This window comes from Lepidochelys olivacea (assembly GCF_965140295.1).
Source record: "Lepidochelys olivacea isolate rLepOli2 genome assembly, chromosome: 1".
In the NCBI taxonomy this organism is placed as follows: Eukaryota; Metazoa; Chordata; order Testudines; family Cheloniidae; genus Lepidochelys; species Lepidochelys olivacea.
In genome coordinates this window covers 29,680,220-29,706,444 of record NC_140411.1, presented here as the reverse complement: position 1 = coordinate 29,706,444, position 26,225 = coordinate 29,680,220, and the positions used below count along the sequence as shown (strand labels likewise).

The window sequence follows — 26,225 nt, the reverse complement described above, 5'->3', positions numbered from 1 at the left end:
CAATTTGAAAATATAACTCCTGCCATTTGCAACATCTGAAGTTCTCTGTGGCAAACTGGATTTGCACCAAGAAGGGCTTGGGTGTATTTCATAGTAGAACCTGACCCTGAATTCCTGGTGCACCAAAGGAATCCCACTGACGTTAGTAGGTTAATTAGCTTGCAAAGAATGTAGGATTGGACACAATGTGAATTAAAGGGACATGGTAAAGATAAAAATGACATTTAACAATGTTTCTTCCCCTGTGTTGCTAATAAACACAATAAATGCCTACCTAGATACTGAAACTGCCGTATCACCGTAAGAATCCTCAGATTCTTAAAGCAGAAAGAATCTTTTAGATCATTAAAGCACAGAGAAGTTTAAAAGTTTAATTCATTGTTAATTGAAAATGGGCTTGAACTAAACCCCAGAGCTGAATTTTGGAAAACATACTGGCCAAGATTTTCAAGAGACTTGTGATTTTGGACACCTTGAAGAGGTCTGATTTTTAGAAGGAGGGTGGCTCAGCTTTGCCCCCTTTAAGGTGTCTCAAGTTGGGCATCAAAATCCCAACTTTTAATGAAAAACTGAAATTTGGAAAATGTCAATATGCTGTAGGCTTTACCATTATTTGGGGAAGCTTCTCAAGGCAGCTACTCTGGATCTATAGAGATATAACTGAGTATAGAATCCCTAAATATTTTTTAAGTTGTTTTTATTCTTTTTCTTTATATGTGAAAACAGTTCTACTTGTATAGCATTTTGAAAAATTAGTCCAAGATACTATTGTAATCCATGTATTTTATCTATCTGTCTATTGCCCCCAGCACAAGAGTATCTAAAGGCTGAAAACACAACTTTACATCCATCTTATTTCCTTTCCTGAAGTCTAAATTTAGGGTTTAAATTACTTGACTGCACCTCTTTCAATTAACAGCGATGGAGTTCTTTTCATGGGGAATAAAAGATTGTGTGGGAAACAGTCTTTTTCTAAAATAATGTTTTTAAAACAAATGTCTCCTCTAACTAGGAGTGTATGGAAACAGTCCTCATCCGTCAAAAATCATTTCTAAATCAAATTTCCCTAGTTTTCACACAAAAGTAAACCATTCTGTGTTTTCGGCTCACTTTTCCCACGAGTTTTCATAAAAATATGAAACAAATGATTTCTTCCCCCCCAAAATAGTTTAAACTGGGAAAATTCTCCAAAAAAATGTTTGTCTGAATGTGGGAACAAATGCGGAATGTATCCAAGGAGAGAAATGTTGTGACCAGTTCCAGGATGGAATGTCACTTTTGGCACCACAAATAACTGTACATGCTGAAATTTCCCCCTTCAGCAAATTAATGGAACTTGATGAAAACTGGTAAAAAAAAATCTAAGCTCTGCATAGGAAAGTTTGCAAGGCCAAAGCAGGTGGTTTTGCACACATCTCTCTCTTAAATTTGACTTAAAGAATGCTTTTGATTGTCTTGAGATAATAACCAGCAACAATTTATTCATCCATTTAAGAAGTATTGCCTCTCTATAATTATATTTGTCTCAGGCACCTATATAGCGTGATTCACCATAATATCAATGCACTGATTGTACCATGAAGGTTGGAATCACTTACCTAGTTTATCTCTAGTGCCTTTGGCTCCTGTGTGTCTCAGGGCAGGGCTGTTTGATGGGGTGGTGCTTAACCTTCCCCTGCCTGGGAAAGAAGCAGTGTTTGGCCAGAAAAGCTCAGAGCTTTTGTCAGTCTGAGTGCTGCTGTCTTTGCTGCCTGTTTTAGCATGGGAGGTGCTGACTGGCAACGAGGGGGCTGCACAGGACAAAGAGGGAGGCAGGGGAGGCAGTGCAGGGATTGATGAATGGTCATGATGATCCTTCCCTAACAGCAACCCTAAAAACACAATAATGATCATGTTAGTAAAATCAAAGATGGAGAAGCCCTGCTAGGTCCCCCAGGCCAGCCTCCTTCCAGGGAAGGATTGTTCTCCAGGGCTTTGGTGCAGGGTAGTTTTAAATATATCCACTAATAAGGGGACCACTACTCACCTGGGGAGGCCCCCCCCCCCGAAAAACAGCCTCCTAGATCTCACTATCAGGAAGAGAGACATCTACCCCCAGCATTTGGAATAAAAGAAGCAAAGTTGTGTGTGTTAGGTTTCATGATCAGGTGTGTCCCCTTAATTACTGCCACACCTTACACCAATGAAAGGTACATTTTAAAATGAGGAATGTTTCATCTTGGGAGAAAACAAGTGGCGAAGCATAAGCTTTCGTAAGCTACAGCTCACTTCATCAGATGCAACGAAAGCTTATGCTCAAATAAATTGGTTAGTCTCTAAGGTACCACAAGTACTCCTTTTCTTTTTGCGAATACAGACTAACACGGCTGTTACTCTGAAACCTATCCAAAGTGCTGTCTGCTCTCTAGTTTAATGCAACTTTTCCTAGCCCAGAGTAGGTTTGATTCCCATGAAATATGCATACACTGCCTGCATTCCTCTGGGTATGATTGTCAGGCGAGTGCAGCTGTGCCGGAACACACAGGGTGGTGGCTCAAACTGTTTGTAGAAAGTGGCCAATCACACTTTCAAAGCTGACCCTCAAAGTCTTATTCTGGCCACAGACAGATTTTACTTGTTAAGCCGTCCTCTCACTGAAACCCTTTGCACTGCCAATGCCTTGCTCAAATTGGTGCTCACCTATGCTTCCTTTCCAGGTCTTCTCCTCCTTCTTTTCCTCAGCTATCTGATTGCTGGTGAGAGAGGTCTGGCGGGAATGCGCACCCGCTGCTGCAGCGATGGACGGGACCGATCGAGCAGGCCGTAAACTTGTGCTATCTGTTTTCCCAGCATCCTTCCGCAAACGCTGCTGAAGGACCTTGATCATGGCATCTTTCTCAATTATTTTCGCATGCAGATTCTTTATCCTGCCAAAATATGAATGTTCTGCTGACAAAGATGGAAAATAACTTCTAGATCACAGCTATTCCACTGCTGCCTTTTCCCTCTAGTACATTCTCTGCTGCTTTACCCCTTCCAGTTTTAAGCAACTCAAACAATGAAATTTCCACCATTTCCTTTGAGGGCAATTGCACAGCTTAACTGGGCAATATTTCCTGCTATTACAATCTTTTTGTAAGATTAAATAGATTTAAATTAAGCTGATCCATTGATATTACTTCAATAAACTAGCAAGAATAATCTGAAAAATAGTCCTAAAGATGCTGTGGACTGATGGGATCATTCAGGAGCAATTTTCTTTGCCCCAAAATACTTCTGGGCTAAATCCTGAGTTCTTTACTGTGGCAGACTGCCATGGGGGAGTTTTGTCTGAATCAAGGTAGACTGAATTAAATTTGCGTAAAAACCTCAGGAGCTGGCCCTATAATAGATTGAAATAAAGATTTTAATAATTAAATTATCTTGCCCAAATCTCTGAGGGGCCATACCAACTGCCACTGAAATAAATGAAAGAAACTTCCATTGCCTTCAGTGAGCATTGGATTGGGCCCTTAGTTTCTGTTGAAAGCAGTGAAAACAACTAATGGTCTGTGTTTTCCAACTAACTGGAGACCCCAACAGCTTTCTTCTCTAGACCCTGAAAGTGTTTTAAGATGATAAAGAATCAATTATTTGAGAATAGGCTGTGGAAACATGGCGGTGGGGAATTTAAGACTGAATCAAACTGAAAAGGTTTGAACTAACTAATTAAAATGCCAGTCAAATGAAAATCATGTCTTATGAAATATAGCCAAACACAGCAGATGTTTTTTGGGAGGGTTTTAAAAAAGAAATGTCACATATGGTGTAAATAAACACATAAGGGAGGTGGAAACTTTAAGGCTGTCATTTTCAAAATGGAGTGCCTAATTTGCACTTGCAACATAAAATCCTGATCCATCTCTTAAAGAAGTCAATGGCAAAATTCCCACTGATTTCAAGTCCTCTGTGTGTGTGTATGCATGCACGTGTCTATAAGATGAAAAACATAGAACCGGTTAAATTATATTTTTATTTTCTGAAAAAAAATTTGAAGAACATGAAATTTTTTGTCAGAATTTTATTTGGCTTTTTTTTTTTGCTTTTCAACAAAACCTGGGAAATATCTGTGAAAACAGAAATTTTCTCAAAAAAATTTGCTGTTTAGTCAAAAAAACATTTTTAATAAAAAAAAGTTTTGATTACAAATTTTTTGAGCAGCTCTAGCAAACAAGTAATTGGACGTGCTACATACATATTTGCATTTGCATGCTCAAAATGGGAAAACTGCATGTGCAAATGGGCACTTGCGTGTGCATAGACAGGTTCTGTACCAACTCCTGCTTTCATAGATTCCATGCCAGGAAGGACCAACTATTTATAAACCGCGATCAAGTCAACCCGTAACCTTCTCTTTCTTAAGGTAAATAGATTGAGTTCCTTGCGTCTATCACTATAAGGCATGTTTTCTAATCCTTTAATCATTCTTGTGGCTTTTCTCTGGACCCTTTCCAATTTATCAACATAGAATCATAGACTTTAAGGTGAGAAGGGACCATTATGATCGTCTAGTCTGACCTCGTGCACAACGCAGGCCATAGCATCTCACCCACCCACTCCTGTAACAAACCTCTAACCTATGTCTGAGCTATAGAAGTCCTCAAATCACCGTTTAAAGACTTCGAGGTGCAGAGAATCCTCCAGCAAGTGACCCGTGCCCCACACTGCAGTGGAAGGCGAAAAACCCCCAGGGCCTCTGCCAATCTGCCCTGGAGGAAAATTCCTTCCTGAGCCCATATATGGCGATCACCTAAACCCTGAGCATGTGAGCAAGACTCACCAGCCAGACACCCAGGAAAGAATTCTCTGGAGTAACTCAGATCCCACCCCATTTAACATCCCATCACAGACCATTGGGGGTATCTACCGCTAATAGTTGAAGATCAATTAATTGACAAAATTAGGCTATCCCATCATATCATCCCTTCCATAAACTTATCAAGCTTAGTGCCCCCACTGCTTCCCTGGGAAGGCTGTTCCAGAACTTCACTCTTCTGACTGTCAGAAACCTTCGTCTAATTTCAAGTCTAAACTTCCTGATAGTCAGTTTATATCCATTCGTTCTTGTGTCCACATTGGTACTGAGTTTAAATAATTCTCCCTCTGTGGTATTTATCCCTCTGATATATTTCTAGACAGCAATCGTATCTCCTCTCAGCCTTCTTTTGGTTAGGCTAAACAAGCCAAGCTCTTTGAGTCTCCTTTCATAAGACAAGTTTTCCATTCCTCGGATCATCCTAGTAGCCCTTCTCTGTACCTGTTCCAGTCTGAATTCGTCTTTCTTAAACATGGGAGACCAGAACTGCACACAGTATTCCAGATGAGGTCTCACCAGTGCCTTGTATAATGGTACTAACACCTCCTTATCTCTACTGGAAATACCTCGCCTGATGCATCCCAAGACCGCACTAGTTTTTTCACGGCCATATCACACTGGCGGCTCATAGTCATCCTGTGATCAACCAATACTCCAAGGTCCTTCTCCTCCTCTGTTACTTTCAAGTGATGCGTCCCCAGTTTATAACAAAAATTCTGTTATTAATCCCTAAATGCCTGACCTTGCACTTTTCACTATTAAGTTTCATCCTATTACTATTACTCCAGTTTACAAGGTCATCCAGAACTTCCTGTATAATATCCCGGTCCTTCTCTGTATTGGCAATACCTCCCAGTTTTGTGTCATCCGCAAACTTTATTAGCGCACTCCCACTTTTTGTGCCAAGGTCAGTAATAAAAAGATTAAATAAGATTGGTCCCAAAACTGATCCCTGAGGAACTCCACTAGTAACCTCCTTCTAGCCTGACAGTTCACCTTTCAGTGTGACCCGTTGTAGTCTCCCCTTTAACCAGTTCCTTATCCACCTTTCAATTTTCATATTTATCCCCATCTTTTCCAATTTAGCTAATAATTCCCCATGTGGAACCGCATCAAATGCCTTACTGAAATCAAGGTAAATTAGATCCACTGCATTTCCTTTGTCTAAAAAATCTGTTACCTTCTCAAAGAAGGAGATCAGGCTGGTTTGACACGATCTACCTTTTGTAAAACCATGTTGTATTTTGTCCCAATTACCATTGACCTCAATGTCCTTAACTACTTTCTCCTTCAAATTTTTTTCCAAGACCTTGCATACTACAGATGTCAAACTAACAGGCCTGTAGTTACCCGGATCACCTTTTTTTCCTTTCTTAAAAATAGGAACTATGTTAGCAATTCTCCAGTCATATGGTACCACCCCTGAGTTTACAGATTCATTAAAAATTTTTCCTAATGGGCTTGCAATTTCATGTGCCAGTTCCTTTCATATTCTTGGATGAAGATTATCTGGGCCCCCCAATTTAGTCCCATTAAGCTGTTCAAGTATGGCTTCTACCTCGGATGTGGTAATATCTACCTCCATATCCTCATTCCCATTTGTCACCCTACCATTATCCGTAAGCTCCTCATTAGCCTCATTAAAGACTGAGGCAAAGTTTACATATTGGGCCATGCCTAAATTATTCTTAACCTCCCCTCCATCCTCAGTGTTTAGCAGTCTCACTTCTTCTTTCTTTGTTTTCTTCTTATTTATATGGCTATAGAACCTTTTACTATTGGTTTTAATTCCCTTTGCAAGGTCCAACTCTACATGGCTTTTGGCCTTTCTCACTTTATCCCTACATGTTCTGACCTCAATAAGGTAGCTTTCCTTGCTGATCCCTCCCATCTTCCACTCCTTGTAGGCTTTTTGCTTTTTCTTAATCACCTCTCTAAGATGCTTGCTCATCCAGCTTGATCTACAACTCCTGCCTATGAACTTTTCCTCCTTTCTTGGGATGCAGGCTTCTGACAGTTTCTGCAACTTTGATTTGAAGTAATTCCAGGCCTCCTCCACCTTTAGATCCACAAGTTCTTCAGTCCAATCCACTTCCTTAACTAATTTCCTTAATTTTTTAAAGTTAGCTCTTTTGAAATCAAAAACCCTAGTCACAGATCTATTTTTGTTTATCCTTCCATTTAGTTTGAACTGAATTAGCTCATGATCACTCAAACCAAGGCTGTCCCCTACAACCATTTCTTCTATGCGGTCCTCATTACTCACCAAAACCAAATCTAAAATGGCATCCCCTCTTGTTGGTTCAGCAACTACTTGGTGAAGGAATCCATCAGCTATCACATCCTGGAAAATCTGAGCCCTATTATTATTACTAGCACTTGTCCTCCAGTCTATATCTGGGAAGTTAAAGTCTCCCATGATCACACAATTCCCATTAGTATTTACTTCATCAAAAACATTAAAGAGGTCTCTATGCATATCCAGATCGGATCCTAGTAGTCCATAGCACACCCCAAGCACTATCCCAGGGGAGGCTCTAGTAGCTTTCTTCCCCAATGTGATTTTTGCCCAGACAGACTCTGTCTTATCCATTCCATCGCTTCTTATTTCTTTACAGTCTACCTCATCACTGATATACAATGCTGCTCCACCACCTTTGCCTTTATTTCTGTCTTTCCTAAACAGCACATGCCCTTCAATACCTGTAGTCCAGTCATGACGACTGTTCCACCAGGTTTCTGTTATCCCTATAATATCTGGTTTCTCTTCCTGCACCAGTAGCTCTCGTTCCTCCATTTTGTTACCTAGGCTCCTCGCATTAGTGAACAAACATCTTAATTTTTGCCATTTGGCCTTGCTTATATTCTTTACCCGATTAGGCACAGACATTCTACCGCCAGTATCACCTATTAGACTGGTATGTACACTGCCCTTCCTCCTTATGTCCATTCTCCTACCCACGACTGTATCCTTTCTTACTTCGTTTTCTTCCCTCTCAATGTTAAAATCCGGTGTGGAGATTACCTGGACATCTCCCAACCATCTCCTGCAGATTCCTAGTTTAAAGCTCTCTTGACCAGTTGTAACATCCTCCATCCTAGAAGTCTATTTCCCTCCTTACTCAGGTGAAATCCATCCCCATACTTGTGTATGCATTTTTGTGTGGGTTCAACTTCAGGTGTTCATTTTTGAAGGTTTGTCCCTACATGCCATGGTACCTTTCATATAACTCAGAGAGATATCAGATACATGCACACACCTTTTTGGTTGGGCAGCAATGAAGTCATATTTAAAGCATTGGCTACTAGAGAGTCTTGCTTTAAAAAGTCAGAATTTTGAGTGAGATCATGCAAGCTCATGCCAACCTCCTTTTTCTAGTAAGGAAACCATCCATTTTTAAGGTCTCTCTTTGATGTGAAGAAGGTTTAAATCCAGGGAGGGGAGGAGGCAGAACCTAATCCCTGTCTTTTAATAGCTGAAGAGTGAAATGACTAGAAGACAAACTGGAGCAAAATCCCTCTTTTTAGAATGGGCCTATTGGCATGCGAAGGGCTAAATGACGCATGGGCTAGCTTATCCAAGGATCCAAGCGGTTAGGACGCTATGGATCTCAAGATAAGACCTTTAGCACAAATCCCGCAGTAAGTATTTAAAGCTGTCCTTTACGTGTATTCCATGTCCTGACACCTCCGATTGGCTTGAACAATCTCCTCCTCTTCCTGCCATATTCGAACCTCCAGGGAGTTCTCGTTGTAGCTGCCATTCCGCGAGTGGTTAATGACTGAGGTATCCCTAGCAACACAAGACACAGCCACACCTTTTAGTGTCACTTGGTTCAATAAAAGGCCTCTTTTGATACAAACAGGTATGCAACTGTTTTTTCACCATTCACGTTACAATGGAAATCTACAGCTATATTTGGAGGGTGTAATAGTCCAGTGAAATGAGGATTTCTGAAAATACAACAAAAGGTGGGAGGGAACAAATTGGAGGTGAAATCTCATGTTCTAAAATGAATTAAAATTAAAGGACACTGTCAAGATAAAAATAATGGACCAGATCCTCTGCCAGTCTAAAACAGCTCAGCTCTCTTGGGTTCAATGAACCTATGTTGATTTACATCAGTTGAAGACCTGGTCCAGTATATTAAACAATAAATCCTTAGCTGGTGATATAAATAATAAATAAATGAACTGTGGATTGTTTTTAACTCCCCTCAGGTTTCTGAGCCTTTGAAATACACTTGAATCATGTTTCATGTTTTCCTGTACAATCACAAGGGCTAGAAAAAAATTTTAAAAATTAATGAAAGCAGAGATTCTCATGTAATCACTTGGTTCTATGTGCTGGGGCTTTAAGAAAAACACCAAATAATGTGAAGGTTGAAAGAAAATCACAAGAGTCAGCACATTAAATCTAATTTGCTGTTTGCTTCTGCACTTCAATGCTGGATGAGAAAATGAGATAGATCAAGTTAATTTCCTGTTTCAAGTTAAGTTTCACTTTCTGGTTCTCATACACTAACACAAAGCTAGTGTGTTTGGGTTTCCAAAGCCATAGGGGAAAATTTTCAAGAAAACATTTATATAAAGAAAAATATATAATTGATTAAAAAACGTATTTTATGTGAAATTTTGCAAACCTGGGTTTTGTTGTTTTTTATTTTACATTTTTTTATAAAGTCATACCTATGTTTAGGATCTAAAATATTTGATATGGTCCTTTTAATTATGATATTTTAGATGCCAGTACACATCAGTGACAATGCCTTGTATTACCTGTGACAGAAATATTAAAAACCCTATTCTGAAGACACAAACGGCCTGATTTGAAAAGGTGCTGAACACCCATAAGTCTAGCTGAAGTCAACAGGAGTTGTGGGTACTTTGCATTGTGATGGGGTGACTACCCCATGCTCACCTTGCAGGGTTTAATGCAGGACAGATGTGCCAATTAACCCCTTAGGCAGCTGATTAAGGAAGCTCAGCTGGGTCGGAATAGGCAGGGTCTATAAAGGCTAAGAGCTGAAGCAGAAGGGGCTACTGGGAAAAAAGGCAGACACCCCCAGGAGAAAGGGAGGAATGAGTGGAGACTGCAGACACTACCTGGGAAGAGGAAGGAGGTGTTGGAGAACTGGTAGGCCTATGAAGAAACGGGGAACCAACAGTAGGAAGAAGCCCAGGGATAGAGCAGTGAGGCCAGAGAGAGAAGGCCCAGATTGCTAAACTGAGGGTCCCTGGCCTGGAACCTAGAGAAGAGCGTGGGCCTGGGTTCCCCTACCAGCCACTGGGCAAGTGGCACTGAGGCAGTGAGCGAGAGAAGGAGCTAAACCTCCACCGGGAGGGGGGTGGTAACCTGTGACACAGCCACAGGGCCGAGCCATGAAGAGGATGCTGTGAGAGGAGCTCCAGGTGGACAGGGTGACGGTGTGCAAACCATGGATGGGGATCGTCTGCCTCAAGCTAATCCCCAGAGTACCAGAAGGCAGTCAGGCAGTGAGTGGTGCGCCCCATGACATACCTCTCTGAAAATCAAGCCCCCAGTGAATACACTCATTTTTTGGGTAATTAAAATGCCTGGGTCTATGTGAAATACTTGATAGTATCTGGCAGTAAATGGAGGGAAATTCCTTTGTGAGCCCTTAATACTATGGAGAAAAATTCCCTCTCCTCCCCCACACATGCCAAGTACATTAAACCAGGTTTATTAAGGAAAACTTCTGCCTTCCTTTGATGAAACAGTTATAGGTAGGACCCTGAATAAATCACGATTTCCTGGAGGGCATGGAAGTTGTGAAAATATTATAATAAAGGGACTTTAAAATATTTTTTTAAAACGTAGAAGTCTACAGGAAAGTCCATTTCAAGGATGGAATGAATTTTACAAGTAACAATAGTCAATGAATTTTCTGTCCTTGAAACTGATGAACATTATTTGTAAACTTCATTCTGTGCAAACTCCATGAAATTCAATACTTTGCCATTTACACTGTTGTGAATTTTCTAAAAAAAATAATAATAATGATTTACACAGGGCCCTAGCTATAGGACACTGCTGGAGGCTGGTTCACTGGCCTTGATGAACCATTGATCCTGACCCGGAATGGCAAGGCCTCATGGCCTTGCTATAGTGAATGGTCCCATTAACTTCAATGGGACTACATGACTGGATAAACCACGCCAGATTTGTCCCTAAGAAAACACCCACTTCTTTTTACTATACAAAGCCTCATTTGATTGAGTGTATTGCTGACTGCCTAGAACAATATGATCTTACCTTTCTGTTGCCGCTGTGGCTGCTGCATTCATGGCAAAGTGCCTGATTGTGCTCTCCTCTAGATACTTCTGCTCCCACTTGGTCATGTCAGCTTCCAGAGCCAGAATCCTCTCCTCCTTTTCCCGCACTAGCTCCATCAGTGCTGGGGCATTGTGTTCTGGCAGGCTTTCGGCCTGGTAGTTCCCCTGTCTCTGGAGTTGGGGAGAGGGAAACAACGAAAGATATTCAGCCTGCACCAACACGAGAGCTGCAGGCACCTCTTCTACAAAATCTTCTGCAAAACAAACCCAGGGGCTTTCAACCTTTTGGGTGGCCTGTTGCTGAATCAGTAGCCACCCTGGCGATCAGAGCTTAAATAGGGCTCCTTGTCAAAGCGTGACCCAATAGTTATTGCCTACAACCAGTGAGATGCAAGTTTGCTCTAGAAACTGTCCCTAGCAACTCAACAGCATCAGGAAAGCTGATTTATTGCTTAGCAAAGGAGGCAAGGCTACAGATGGCGTGTGTAAAACTTCCAGCTGAAGGTGGGGTCCTCCCCAAGTTCCTGAAGGTGACTGACTGAGGGCTAAAAGATGCTAGAAAGAGGCTAAAAGAACTGGTGGTCCCACCACAGCAAGCACACTCCTCACGGGGTGGAGCAGTCCAGCTCTCCACCGTGGAGTGTTAATACCTCATGGGCTGATTGAGCAGGATGCTCACCCTCGCACATGCGTATACTGCATGGGCTGGTGAAAGAATTGAGCTGCTATCCTGGGCATACATCTGCCCACATAACATACTTGATGGATTGCTGAAAAAGCAATGGAATTGTGAAATAGGCTAGTAGAGACAGCATGTCTGCTGCCTATTACAGCATGCGTGGGAGCTGAAACAGCACACGGACTGCACAGGGTTCTGACTTCTTGTCTCTATGCCCCTTTCCCTTCTTTCCTCAGTTCCTTCAAGTAATCTCCATGCTGTCTGTGCAAGAGATCAGCCTTGTCTGAGAGAGCCTGCTGGTGTCTCTCTCCCTTATTGGTCTGCAATCTTTTTTCAAATCTCTCATCCGCCGTGTCCAGGCTCCTTCATTTTTCTCTCCTCCTGCTGTCTTTTAAGCTAGCATTTTCAAACCTGGCAGCCTCAAGTTAGGGCACCTACATCAGAGGCCAGCTTTTCAGAGGTGCTGAGTACTTGCAAATCCAAATGAAGTCAGTGGGAGTGGAGCGTTCTCAACACGCTTGAAAATCCATCCACTTAAACAGGTACCTAAATATGGATTTGGGTCCACATCGTCAAAGGTACTTAAGCGCCTAACCCCCATTCCTTTCAATGGGAATTAGGTCCTTAAATACCTTTGAGAATCTGGGCCTTGGGGCCTAAAGTTAGAGTTTAGTTAAAGTTTCAAACCTGAGTTTGAAAATGTGCAATGGGATTTTCTAAAGAGCTTAGAGTTGACCTAAGTCTGCTTCCATGGAGTTTTACCAGGGAGTTTTACCCGGGAGTTTTACCAGGGACTTTTGCAGCGCCTACATGGAGCACTTTAAAAAGTCCCACCCTTTGTCTTTTACCTCTCTAATGGCTGCTGTCTTGCACTGCCAAGCAGCTGGGGGGTGCAGTTTGTAGGAAAGGTGCAATGCAAGCAAAGGTTGTGTTCCATTGTTATTACATTTGACAAATGTGCTGGCAGGACTGGCTTTCCAGATGCTCACTGTGGCCATCACATATTCCGTGTGATGCTGAACCAGGCTGACAGAACTAGGGTTCCTGCTGCTCTTCCTGGAATGCAAGGGCATCGTGGGATACTCCAAACCTAGCATTAAAATACCTCTTTTGCTGACTCTTTGTCACACTTCTCTCATGCATGGAGAGAGTGTCCAACATGTGTAGGGGAATCGGAAATAGTTAAATATAACCCAGAAGCAAAGCAATATAGCATGCTAAATTAAATGGCACTTGGCCACTATTATGGGCCATGGCTCTATGCCAATTTACAGCAGCTGGGGATCTGGCCCCATGTATCTACTATGGCTTCTTAAGCACCAGTTTCAGACTGTCCGACTCCCCTAAACATATGAGTTTATAGAGCATTCTTAATACCAGCTACCGTACCTCTACTGCACGTAGCACATTAATGGCACTTCAATAATCAGCATCATCATAAGATACAGAGATCAATCCATGAGTGTGGATAAAGCTTTCTTATGTTATGGAGAACACTGACGTTTGTTTACGCATTATCTCATTTGGCATCATCTTTTGAAATTTCAGAGTTATAAGATAAGCAAAATGGACACAGTGGATGAAAGAACCCGATAGAATAGAAAACTGTTTATCCAAAGCAGGGAAGCTAATGCAGAGGATGGGGAGTTAAAAGTCCTTGGCTCTATTCCTGGTTCTCCCACACGATCTTAGGAGGTGGTTTCTCTAGTGTAGCAGTTCGTGTGTTTATCTAGCATGCAAAAAGTCCCTGGTTTGAAACTGAGCAAAACGCTGGTTTTCAGCTCCCACAGGAACTCTGTATGGAACAGTGAAAGTAAGACCTTAAGCAAATTACTTAACCTCCCTGTACCTAAAATGGGGATAACAATAGTTACCTAATCCATAGGGGATGGTGTGAGAATTAAGGGTTGTAAAGTTCTCTGAGACCTTCAGAGAGTAGACATTATTGAAGAGTTTTATAAAGCATAAGAGTTGCTGCACTTAGTGGCACGTAAGATTGTGTCAGAGACGAGGAAACTATGTTGTGCACACCCCTGTTTGTCAACTTTGCCACATCACAAGCTGCCCAGGGCAAGGCAGGCCCTATGTGATGCATCAACACCATGAACTCAGGGGTTACCATGTAACCTACATTTCCATTCTCTGGAATTCATGTCACAAAATACAACAGCCTCTATTTCTTCGTTTTGGAACCTTTCCTCTTGATGACAGAAAACATGACTTGGGAATGCAGGAGAAGACTTAAGTGAACTTTGGCTTTGGGGTAATACTGACTTTTTTGGAAGAAGTTTTCTGGAACAATCCATTATGGAACAATCCTTTGGGGGCAACTGTTGTGATGCTTCACCAATAAAAACATCAGTTATGCTTCAGATAATGTCAGTCCTGGAAGGTATGACCATATTTTTACAGAGCAATTCCACTCTGTAAAAATTGTACCCTGAAACTCCATGTGTAGAGTGTCTTATTAATTTCAGATCAAAATAAATGCCAACCCCGTAAACTCAACCTGGAATATAAAGTTAAGAGGTCCTTTTTTCCTGGATACATGCATCATCAACAATAAAGACTGGCCATTTGGAATTTAGCTAATAATTCTGTTGATGGTAACTGAGCCAGAATAAAATCCAGCTCATTCTCTCCCAGGTGGACTGGGTCTATAAAGCTCACTGGGGTAAAAAGTAGTAAAAGTCTATTTTATTTGGCATGACTCAATATTCCGTAGATATGACTGTGATACATGGATAGCAGGTGTCATTTTATGGAGTGATGGGACTCACCCCACAGTTACAATTAGAGCTAGTTGTTCATCATAAACCTGGTTTTGGCCCTCTCTCAAATTAAAAAATAACCCAAACATTCATACCAGCCTCCCCTCAAACCCAGCAGGTTAGCTGAGAGGCCAAGGCAATTTTTTGAAGTGAAAATCTGAAGGGAAAAGGTGTTCCAGAATTACGACACTTTAAACATGGTGCTAATTACAATTCCAAGCCACTAACTATAGAGCCTGCCCAGTATTTATGCTTTTATCCCCCCAATATCCCTGTGAAGTAGAGAAATATTTGCAGATTTCCCACCTTCCCGGTGAAAATTGAGGCACAAAGAGATTGAGCAACTTGTGAGGTCACACAGAGAGTCTGTGGCAAAGCCAGAGATTGATCCTAGATCCCCTGAACCCAAGTCCAGTGCCTGATCCAGAAGTCCATTCTGATTACACCACAGGCTGATGTGGCTCTCTGATATTCAAACACTGAAAATAAGATTTTTTTTTTAATGTTACTTAACTGCAACTAGCTTCTCTTTTGGGGCCCTGATCCACCTCTCACACTGGTTTTTACACTGTTATAACTCCATTTAAGTCAATGGAGTTACTTCTGATTTACCCCCACGTAGCTAAGAGCAGAATCAGGTCCTTTGCTTTTAAGCAACACCACTGTGTAGCAGTGTGTCCATTTGCCACAAGTCTTAGCAATAACAAGCCCTGATTCCAGTAGGGTTCTGGCAGCAGCAGTGTTTCTCGACAGTGGGAAATGTGTGAACTTTCTAAGTTAAAACTACATGTCATGCCTCAGTTATGTTCCCTTTTACACCCTTCAGCTGTTTTTCTCAAATGGTGGCTTAATGCACTAGTATATCCATTTGCTGACCCTCAGCAGCCAATATTCACATGTTCTGATCTCAGTGCTAGCTGCCAGCTGGGAATTCTCTCTGCAAACTCTTCAATGCTTTTTGTTTGTCATGAACTAATCTACTCCCCAAAATAACATTACGATTTGTTTTGAGGAGGTGGTGATAAGTGAAGGCGAAAGAGGCAGTTACTTATCTAGATGAGTAACTGTGCTAAGACAGTTCAACTAAGCATAAAAGTACGGGCTCAAACACTTGTATGCAGAGCTCCCCAAAAAACCCATGAGATCCCGGGAAGCATTCATAGAACCATGTCTCCGCACCTCCATCCAATTTTGTTTTTAACCCATATATAAATAATTTATTGGAGTAGCAGAAGAAATGGTCCTTTGTAATCATGTAAATTATTCTGAATTTGTGCGTGTATTTCCATATACCAAATCAATGTCATGTTACACCGAAAATGCTATTAAATGCTGTTTGAGTGTTTGGTTCTATAGGATCCGTTTGATAGTAACTTGCATTTTCAGTAAAAGTCCATCAGAAAAACTATGGGTCAGATTCTCAGCAGGTGTAAATCCCAAAGCTTTATAAATGATACGGTTGAATTGTGAAGTGTTTAAGAATCTGGAATTGCCAAAGTTAAGGCTGGAGAGCGTATGCATTCCTTACTTACATTGGTCCCAGTTCAGGACCTTAACTCTGCTCTTTAGTGACATCATGCAATAACCATATGATTACAGCTAAGGATTTTAGTGATAAGTCCCAAATTAGATTGATTTTTGAAGCAAATTAGATTTTTTTTGCTTTCCTTCCCCACCCCACTCCACTCATTGTTTCACCACAAGGCAGAGTAAAGGCTGTTTGAGTGCTCCAATTCTGCATTTCCATACCATACCATATTTTTATTATGGTAAGGTTAGCCTGAAATCTGAATTTCCTAGGTTTATAAGGCTTGTTTGTGGGGTTAACTGCAACATTCCTGTAATGTGTTTTACCCTAAATGATTGATATATGTACTCACAAACCTAACTTCAGATTAACATTGTTTTTGTCTACGAATTTCCTTGTTTTGTTTTTTTAATTACAATTTTCATACATTAAACCGTAAATAGGAAACAAAAGAGAATGTTGCCTTACGATATTTCTAATGACATGAAGATGTGTAATATCAACCTTAAAACATCATATTTATTTATTTATTTATTTATTTATTTTAAGCCTTTTGTAGCCAGATTCACCAGTGTGCTTTGGCTGCTTTACACCTCCCTGGAGCAGCACAAATCAGCCAGAGCATACTTACCAGTACAGATGGGTTTACAGCTGCTTTGCCCTGCCACAGCTACACAACAAAATGGAGTACATTCCCCACTTTTCCCCTACATCCTGTCCCCCACATTCTCCTGCATCCCTCCCCCCAGCTTCCCCACTCCCTCCATATTCCCCTGGACACATATCCCAGTTTCTCCTTCCCATAGGCCCTTCATATTCCCCTGCACACACAGACATACACACCTATTTCCCACTTGCTCCTTCAACCCCTACATTCCTCTGCATGCACCTGTACACACATACAGAGTTTTTCCCACCTACCCTCCCTGTTGAACAGGTCTGGTGCAAAGGGTAGTTTTTGAAAAGCAATTTTGGGGAGGATACACTATTCTCCATAGATATGAAAGCATTTGAATCCCTACTTTCAGTGCAAAACTACACTCAACCTTAACTATGGAGCCGTAACTAGTGTCTATTCAGCATCTGGAGAGAGCCAAGTGCCATCAAGCAAAAATGGTGGAGAAATAATAAATAATCCTCTATTTAAAGTCAGCACTGAACAGGCTTTTCCAAGTGAAGGATTCATCTAAAATCCAGAAATTTCCATCAGGGTGACCTTTGATATAGTTAAAAATGACTGTCCTGATTAAAAAAATGAAAAAAGTATGTGGTACGTGTCAAGTCATGAGTATTAAGCATCCAGGTTTCTGCTTCAGTGCTGCATGGAAAACTCAGAGCTTTAAAACTCAACCAGGTGCTCACACAGCTCTAATGCAGGAGCCCTGAAAACACCCCATGGAGTCAAGGAATTCTTGAATCTCTCTAGAGGGACTGGTAAAAAAAAATAAAAATCCTAAGAATATGACAATTCTCCAAAATGCTCCTGTATTTGTTTAGCTTGTCATTGAGCTGGTTTGCTTTTTGGTTTATTTAGCAACCAACAAGAGTCTGTGCAGGTTTTACACCAAGGCAAGAACATGTAGGGTCATGACTATAGGAGTTGAGTGACTGCTATATGAATATTCACACCATGCAGGCCTGATCAGCAGTCTGTCATCATGTACTTTGCTATCTAACCTCAACACCTGCCTTAAGGACCTCTCAAAGGGTCCTTCTCTGAAAACAGTCTACCTCCAGATACTCAGATCTGTAGGTGAGAGCACTTCAGCTGACCTCAGCTGTTACAATGCTGCAGAGGGAGAGACGTGGTCCCTCTTATAACTAGGACTCAGCCAGGCAGGGCTTTAAGGATCATGATGAATTGTGCCTAGAATCAAATAGAGGCAGGGCAGCCGTTGAAGCACTGGTGTAATATGCACTTTGGCTAATGCTACTAAGCAAGCTGGCTGTCACATGCTGAATGAGCTGTAGCTTCCAAATGGCTTTCATGGGTAGCCCCACAGAGAAAGCACTGCATCGTTAATCCAATGTAGAGCTCACAAAAAGGCTTAGCTAACTGTGGCCAACTTCAGAGAGAAACTCTTGCAACCATTGCATCAAACTGATGGAAAAAGGCACTGAGAGCTAACGAAGCACTGCAGAAACAAGCAAGGGTTTGGAAGCGCCCCCTAACTCAGCCTCACAAAACTGCACTCACCCACTCACTGAGAGGGGGGAAGGAAATTGTTTTGGATGGGCAAATAAAATACCATTCTTGTTTCTACTATCATCATGGTGGCAAAGGGTGAGAGGCCAGTCCTCCTGTTCTCACTGCCAAGACACATCCTGGAGGTAATGCCAGGGGTACAGGGCATGAAGCATTCCGTCCTTATTTACCCAGGCGTCAGGATGGATGTGCTTGTGGCCCACGACCAATCAGCCTCTCACCTGCTGCATCCTCAGCGAATCCAGCTCCCGCTCCAGCCGTGTGCGCAATCGCCGTTCCATCTGCTCCCGTTTCTCACATGCTGCCTGGAGCTGGGTCAGAGCCTGCTGCAGCTTCTCCACTTTCTCAACATAGGCCTGCTTCTTACGCAACTGGGGGCAGAGCGCAAGCGGAGGGCACAGTGTCATTAACAGAAGAGCAGAAGCCAAACAAATATGACATGAATGTTTATGTCTATGAATTAGGCTGTGATATGATCTCATAAATCACTGGCATGTGCATGTTGCATATAAATGTGGCTTTCACTGAACCTAAATTTCACAGGGAGAAAATTCTGGGTAGCAAAGGGCTCTTTAATCTAGTGGAGAACGGCATGACAAGAACCAGTGGCTGGAAGCTGAAGCCAGACAAATTCAAATTAGAATTTAGCCACACATCTTTAGCAGTGAGGTAATTAATCACCTGGATGAAGTACGAAGGGAAAAGGCGGATTCTCCCTCTCTTGATGTTTTCAAATCAAGCTCTATGTTTTAGCCAAACACAAGTTATCAGGCTCAATAAGGGGATAACTTGGTGAAATTTAATTGGCCTGTGATATACAGGAGTTCAGACTAGATGATCTAATGGTCCCTTCTAGCCTTCAACTCTATGATTCTAGAAATAAATCTTAACCCTGTATATCTGCATGATCCAGTCTCCGATGATGGGAAAGGCATCTGCAGACCCTTAGCTGAAGATATACATCTGTTGGACGGTTTCCAAATGTTTTCTTGTCTACCAAGGGCTAGGTCATACAGATGAATATGGGTGACTGTTAGTATCAGCTAAAGCCATTCTTACTTCTAATGCATGCACTGAGTGATTTATAGGCCCAGTGTTACATGAGGATTCTGCAACCTAGCATTTTATGGCCTGAGATTAATCCTGACTTGCTCAAGTAGCATACCCTAACAGGAGTTTGTGGGAGTGGACTGCAGACTTTCTCTGTGACCTTTTAGGCATGCAAGTGGATGCAGATATTAGGTGCATCATAGCTGCTATCTGAGCCATTATTCTTGCAGCCTCCCACTGTGCTACAGAAGTGGTAATTGCAGGACAACAAGGTAAAATGATATTAATCTATGACGGGAATTAACATGCCTTAGAACCTTTGGGGAAGAGTTCAGATATGCCACAGACTGCCCAAGGCACATGTCAGTGAGAAGGGCATCAAAGCCTTCTGTGAAAACTGATCCTAGGGAAGCAACTAGGACAAAAAATGGGCCTGATCCTGGGGTATAGTGAAGTCAATTGGAGTTGGAATTACTCAGCACCTCTCAGGATCAGTCCCAGTGTAATCCAAAATGCAAATTGTTTCTATCAAGAGTGACTAAAATACAGTTCTCTTTCCCATGGAGCTTGGATGCTAACCCTAAACTTGCATGCATATCACTTTGACTGCTGCAGACAGATTCAAGACTTCACCCTGCAGGCTGCAATGCCTCTCTCTGGTGAGATATTGTGTTCTTGTTCTTCCATCCCAACAATTTAATTGTTTAATCCCCTTCAAAACATATCTGCTGTGTTGTACAGAAAAAATCAATTAGCATAAAGCAAGGCTGCAAGTCCAAACCAATTAAAAACATTTCTAGCCTTACCGAAAAGTTCACTCGGCCCAGGAGTTGGGGTTAGATAGTTTGGATTTTGTTAAATACTGACTTTACAGAGATCAGTGTGATTATTGCCACTTGATAGATATGAAACTGAGACAGAGAGTTTAATATGACTTTAGTCACAGTATGACAATATGAGGTTAATATGACTATCCAAAGTCACAGCTAATTCCTAGCATACACCGGATTCCTGGCTTCTAGTCTAGATACACAGACACTCCCACTCTTCCTCATTTATTTGTGCTCACGTGGCTTTGGTTCTTTGCACATTTTACAGTCCAGATAGGAGGTTGAAAGACTAATGTTTAACACAGTTATCATTAGAAGAGTGCTCTATAAAGAAACATGTCTGTATACATGTGAATAGGAAACAGTAGTTTTCCAGTTTCACAAATATTTTCAAGAGTTTAATATTTTTGCACCTCTCAGATCAGGACAAAAAGTCAAAATCTTAAACTTTTGCAAACTGGGAAACCAATTTTTTTCCCCGTTTCAAGTCAATTGAATTGTTTCAGTATGATAATTTCAACACATTTAATTTTGATTTTGACCTTCTTTTCAGAACTTTTTTTTGGTCTTATGCGCTTAAATTTCAAAGCAAAAAGTCCTCTCAAACTGGAACACTGGAATTATTCATTTTGAAAATGTCAAAGTGAAATGTTTCAACAATTCAAAACCTTTTTGGCTTTTTTGAGTCAGGAAATTCCTTGAACCTGATCCGGGTTTGCAAACGGTGTTAGTTTGGGTGAACTGGCATTTTTTGACCCCCCAAAAAAAGATTAACTAGAAAATTTCTGACCAGCTCTAGTCAATAATTAGTTAATAGATAATGTGCTCTTAGATGGCGCTCCAGAATATGCAGCTTTCTTCCTGGGTTTTGTAGGACCAATAACAGTTGTTATTATGGATTGCAAATGCTTTCCTGAATGTGGTCCTTTGCATGAAGCTCTTAGCAATTATAAAGCGGGGGCTCAGGTGTTTCAGCCAGAATAGGTGGAATTCTTTCAGCACAATGCTAGATCAAGCTATGTACCTTCCCACAGATTATACTGACAATGGAGTCTTATGCCTCAAAATTGTTCTCTGTGACCATAAAATACCCAAGTCAAAAATCAGAATGAAATTGATGGAGGTTTTTTTACAATACAGGTGCAAGACAAAACTTATTCTAAGCAGCCTTTCTAGACTCAGTAACAATGGGCCAGATTCTCATCTCCATTACACTGCTGTAAACAGCAGTTATTTCAATGGATTTACATTGATATGAATGAGATTAGAATCTGAACTAATGTCCAGAAGCAATCAGAAGATTAGATTCCCAAGGGGTGTGTGACTCTGTGAGAGTGGTATTGTGGGGTTCCATGTTCATGATCTCTGGCTTACTGATCAAAGGTGCTCAGTTTTCAAGCAAAAAGATGGTTTTACTAACTGCCGCCCTGCAAACTGAGCCTGGGATCAGAGAGTCAAGCTGGATTCTTTCTCCCTCATTCATCATCAGTAGCAATAAAGACACTCCAAGCCAAATTATCTCTCATTCATAACTGAGAAACCCTGTTGTCTGCAAAGGAAGTGCACTGATTTAACCAAATGCAAAATTTTGCTTTGTAATTGGAATTTAGGCTCCAGCCCTGCAAATGCTTAAGCATGCATGTAATTTTATTCACTATAGTAAAGGAATGCACTGAAGTGTTCACAGTATCAAGCCCTTTGTTAACAATTTTGTTGATTATACACAAAAATATAGCTCACTTGTCCATAAATAATAATGAATTATTATTATTGGGCAATTCTGACATCCTTACCCAGTCTGTAATTTCATAATCACCAGATGCACACAAATACCTTTAAAAATCAAAGTGAAAAATGTTTGCTAAACAGAACAGGAGAAATTTGGTGGGGAAATAATTGCTAGTCAGCTTAGAACTGAACTGTGTGTGAAGAAGCAAGAGCATAATAAGAATGATATGATTTTATGATCCAATAACTCATGACTTATTAGAGCAAGAAACATTTAATGGAACAATAGAAAAATTCATAGGATCAGTAAACTTATCCAGGTGCTGGTCCTGGCCCAGTGATCAGGAAAAAAGTTTCTCTCTTGGCTCAACCAGTATCTAGCCTTAGATTTATACATTTTAAGGTCAGAGGGACCATTATGTCAAGTATCAGGGGGTAGCCGTGTTAGTCTGTATCCACAAAAACAAGGAGTCCGGTGGCACCTTAAAGACTAACAGATTTATTTGAGCATAAGCTTTCATGGGTAAAAACCTCACTTCTTCAGAAGCTTATGCTCAAATAAATCTGTTAGACTTTAAGGTGCCACCAGACTCCTTCTTCTTTTTAAGGGACCATTATGATCATCTAGGCCAGTGGTCCCCAACCTTTCTTGTGGGAATAACATATTGCTATTATTAAAGGTTAGTAAAGGTAATTAGGCATCGCTGCGCTCAGTGTTGCAATGTCTAACTGATTTAGGAGCCTAAATCTCATTTTCAAGAAATATTTAAATCCCATTTGGATTCTGGCTCTTAAGTGCCTAAATCCCTTTTGAAAATAAGATTTGGGCTCCTTAATCAGTTAGGTGCGGCAGCGATGTTGCTGAGAGAAGCAATGGCTAAATATCTTTAAAAATATGGGCCAGACTGACTAAGTGACTTGCATAAGGTCACACAGGAACTCTGTGGCAGAGCAGTGAATTGTGCCTGGATCTCCCAAGTCCTAGCTAGCGCCCAAACCACTGGACAACCCTCCCTCTCACCAAGGTCTGATCTGCTCTGTATAGACATTCAAGGTCCCATAGCCTTTTTATCCTTATTCAGAATTTCCCTCATTACACTGTTCATAGATAAAACCAGAAAGGCCAATTATGATAATCTAGTCTGATCTCCTGCATAACACAGGCCATAAAATTTCACCAAGTGACTCCTGCATCAAGCTCATAAATTCTGATTGAGCTATAGCAGATCTTTTAGAAAGACATGCAATCTTGATTTAAAGACTTCAAATGATGGAGAAGCTAGAACCCCCGTAGGTAAACTGCTCCAATGGTTAATTACCTTCGCTGTTAAAAATGTACACCTTAATTCTAGTCTGAATTTGTCTAGTTTCATCTTCAGCTACTGGATACCGTTATGCTTTTGTCTGTCTGCTAGATCAAAGAACCCTCTTTTATCAGAAATGTTCTCCCTATGTAAGTACATCTACACCAGGGGTTCTCAAACTGGGCGTTGGGACCCCTCAGGGGGTCACAAGATTCAAACCCTGCTTTGCCTCCAGCATTTATAATGGTGTTAAATATATAAAAAGTGTTTTTAATTTATAAGGGGGGGTCACACTCAGGCTCCCTATGTGGAAGGGGTCACCAATACAAGTTTGAGAACCACTGATCTACACGATGATGTAAGTATTCTGATACTGTGGTTGAATCGCCTCTTAAACAACGCTTGGGTAATCTAAACAGATTAGTCTTCTTTAGTCTCATTGTAGGGCAGGTTTTCCAGACTTCATATCATTCTTGTAGTTCTTTTCAGAACCCTGCAAACTTTACCAGCAATGTTTTTATGTTCTCATCCAAATCATTGACAAAGATATTGAATAGCACTGGACCAAGAACAGATCCACTAGAAACATCCTCATTTGTGACTAATCCCCATGTACAATGACTTTTCGAGATCCATCAGTTAACCACTTTTTAATCCATTTAATAAGGGCTACATTGATTTTGTATAATGCTAATTTTTTAATCAGAATGTTGTGCAACACTTCGTCAAATGTCTTACACAAATCTGAATATATTATTTTAAACTCAACCAATCTCGTAATCTCATGAAATTATATCATGTTAGTTTGACAATCTCTGTTTTCCATATAATCATACTGATTTGCAATAATTATGAGACCATTCTTTAATTCTTTACTGATTGCACTCAATCAGTCTTTCCAAGATTTTGCCCATGACTGATGTCAAGCTAACCAGCCTATAGTTACCCATGTTAATCCTGTATAAATGCTGGGACATTAGCTTTTCTTCACCAGTATTCAAAGATTTGTTAAATATCAGAGTGCCTCAGCCATTTCTTTTAATACTCCTGAATGCAAGTTATCTGGTCCTGTTGTACTGAGTTCTGTGAATTGATCTGGCTGACTGTGGTGCACTCTGTGTGTGTGTGTGTTTGTATACACAGACACACACTATATGTATGCACTTTGGGATTCTTTGAGAAGAAATGGACTATACCCATATAAGATATTTTCTCATTAATTACACAAGTCCTAAATTAGTAGATAGGGTATTCTAAAGTCCTAACATCACGTTAGCCATCGGCTGGTGAAATTTGGTCAAGCTTTTGGTTATACAGAAAGCATCTGGGATTGTGGTTTCCTTTCAAATCCTGCCTGGCTCAGTGTTTTATAATTGTTTTCTGTTTGGAAGGGTCTGGGAAAGAGGGGGGCTGCCACCCTGGTGCTGGAAAGGGTTAAGAGGCTGGGCTGAATTACAGCTGTAAAATGAATACTAAATACAAGCAATCATTTGCAGCAAAGCAGAGGAAATGATGCCCTCATCTCACCTCCTCTTCCAGTTTGATGACCTTGGCCTGAGCATTGTTCAGTGCCTGGTCCAGGATTTCGATGTGTCTCCGCTGATCCTCACTGGCAGAGCGCACGGCTGCCAATTCCATTTCCAGCTTCTCCCTCTCCTTCAAGTGCTCTTTGTCTGGAAGAGAGACAAGAACAAGAGCAGCTCTATCAGAACAGCGCACAGACTCTGGGCCAAGTGCCAAAGGTAAGTTGGCACCATGTTAAAAAAACAAAACCTATGCAAAGCAACAGAGGGTTGGCCTACTCCAGCACAGTGCCTGAGATTCAACTGTGCAGTGGTGTGATGGGCAGAGAGTCTCATATGCCAGAACTCACTAGCTCACAGCCTGGCTTTACGTTACTGCTGATGTTAGAGGTAAATGACTGACCAGGTCCCTTTGAAATCACTGAATGGAAGATGCTACATACAGAAAGTGCAAAGGTGTCATATAGTAAATGCAAATTATACTGTATTCAATCCATGGCAAAACAAATGAGTGGATAGCTGAAGAGCCCCAGAGAGGGCTGCTGAATAAAGACTCTGGCCTGCCACTGGCGTGCCACAGCAGTTTCACAAAATGAATGGGCAAAGGTGACCAAGTTAAACAGGCGCAAGGCTTTCATTTTTCAAAAACTAGCCAAAAGAACAGAATCACTTCTCACTACATTGCCAGCACAAAGCTGCTTCTCTGCCTCTGCCGAGGGGTAAAAAGCAAAGACCTTTTACTTTCCAGTAAATAATCCAGACCTGCCCAAATAGGAGGTCAAGATGCACTAGCAGAAAGGATGTTAATGTGTCATTAGCCAGACAGGGGAGCTGATCAAAGTGCCTCACTGACCACAGCTCAGAATCCTCACCTTCGGGTTCACTAGAACCCTACTGAAATTGTGATTTTATTATTTAAAGGGAAAGGATGGTAATCTCCAGTAACTGGCATTCTCTTGCTCTATAGCCCCTGCATAGCCATAGGACCCACAACAGGGATTTCCAGAAGGAGTTCCAGGAAACAGAATTTAATCTTTAGTCCCAGTGGAGCTCTAGTTGATCCTCTAGTCCAGGATAACCTATGTGCCCTTCAGCCCTGCTGTGACTGCCAGCAAACTGGCTCTTCTCCTACTAGGTGACTGTTCATATGTCAGTAATGAGTGATCCCTTCCTTCACAACAAATGTACCAGAAACTACCCACACAAACAGCCCTGATGGCAGAGCACACACAGCAGTGTCAGACCTCTGTCATGGGTGTAATCCTCTCCTTTGCCAGATCTAATTTCACCATTAGAGCCAGCCGAAAATAGGGACATTTTCTGCCAAAATTTCATCCTCCTCTTTTTATTTTTAAACAAAATTTCAAATTTTCAAAATTAAAAATGACTTTAAAAAAATCAAATTTCACAACCAGCTATGCTCACCATCTTTCCTTTAGCCAGAAGGCAACAAGATCTAAGCAACAACTCATAGG

General features: G+C 41.3%; 1 protein-coding gene across 2 annotated transcripts in view; it reads right to left on the bottom strand.

The window, feature by feature from the left end:
- AMOTL1 (angiomotin like 1) overlaps window positions 1-26,225 on the bottom strand; it is a 154,818-nt gene that overhangs the window by 5,434 nt on the left and 123,159 nt on the right. For both annotated transcript variants that reach the window (XM_084617772.1, XM_084617773.1), the window contains 6 exons: window positions 24,755-24,900; window positions 18,537-18,686; window positions 11,112-11,302; window positions 8,502-8,627; window positions 2,680-2,906; window positions 1,599-1,871 (listed from right to left, as the gene is read on the bottom strand). In XM_084617772.1, coding sequence (XP_084473898.1) covers window positions 1,599-1,871; window positions 2,680-2,906; window positions 8,502-8,627; window positions 11,112-11,302; window positions 18,537-18,686; window positions 24,755-24,900 — 1,113 coding nt within the window. The remainder of the gene's footprint in view (window positions 1-1,598; window positions 1,872-2,679; window positions 2,907-8,501; window positions 8,628-11,111; window positions 11,303-18,536; window positions 18,687-24,754; window positions 24,901-26,225) is intronic.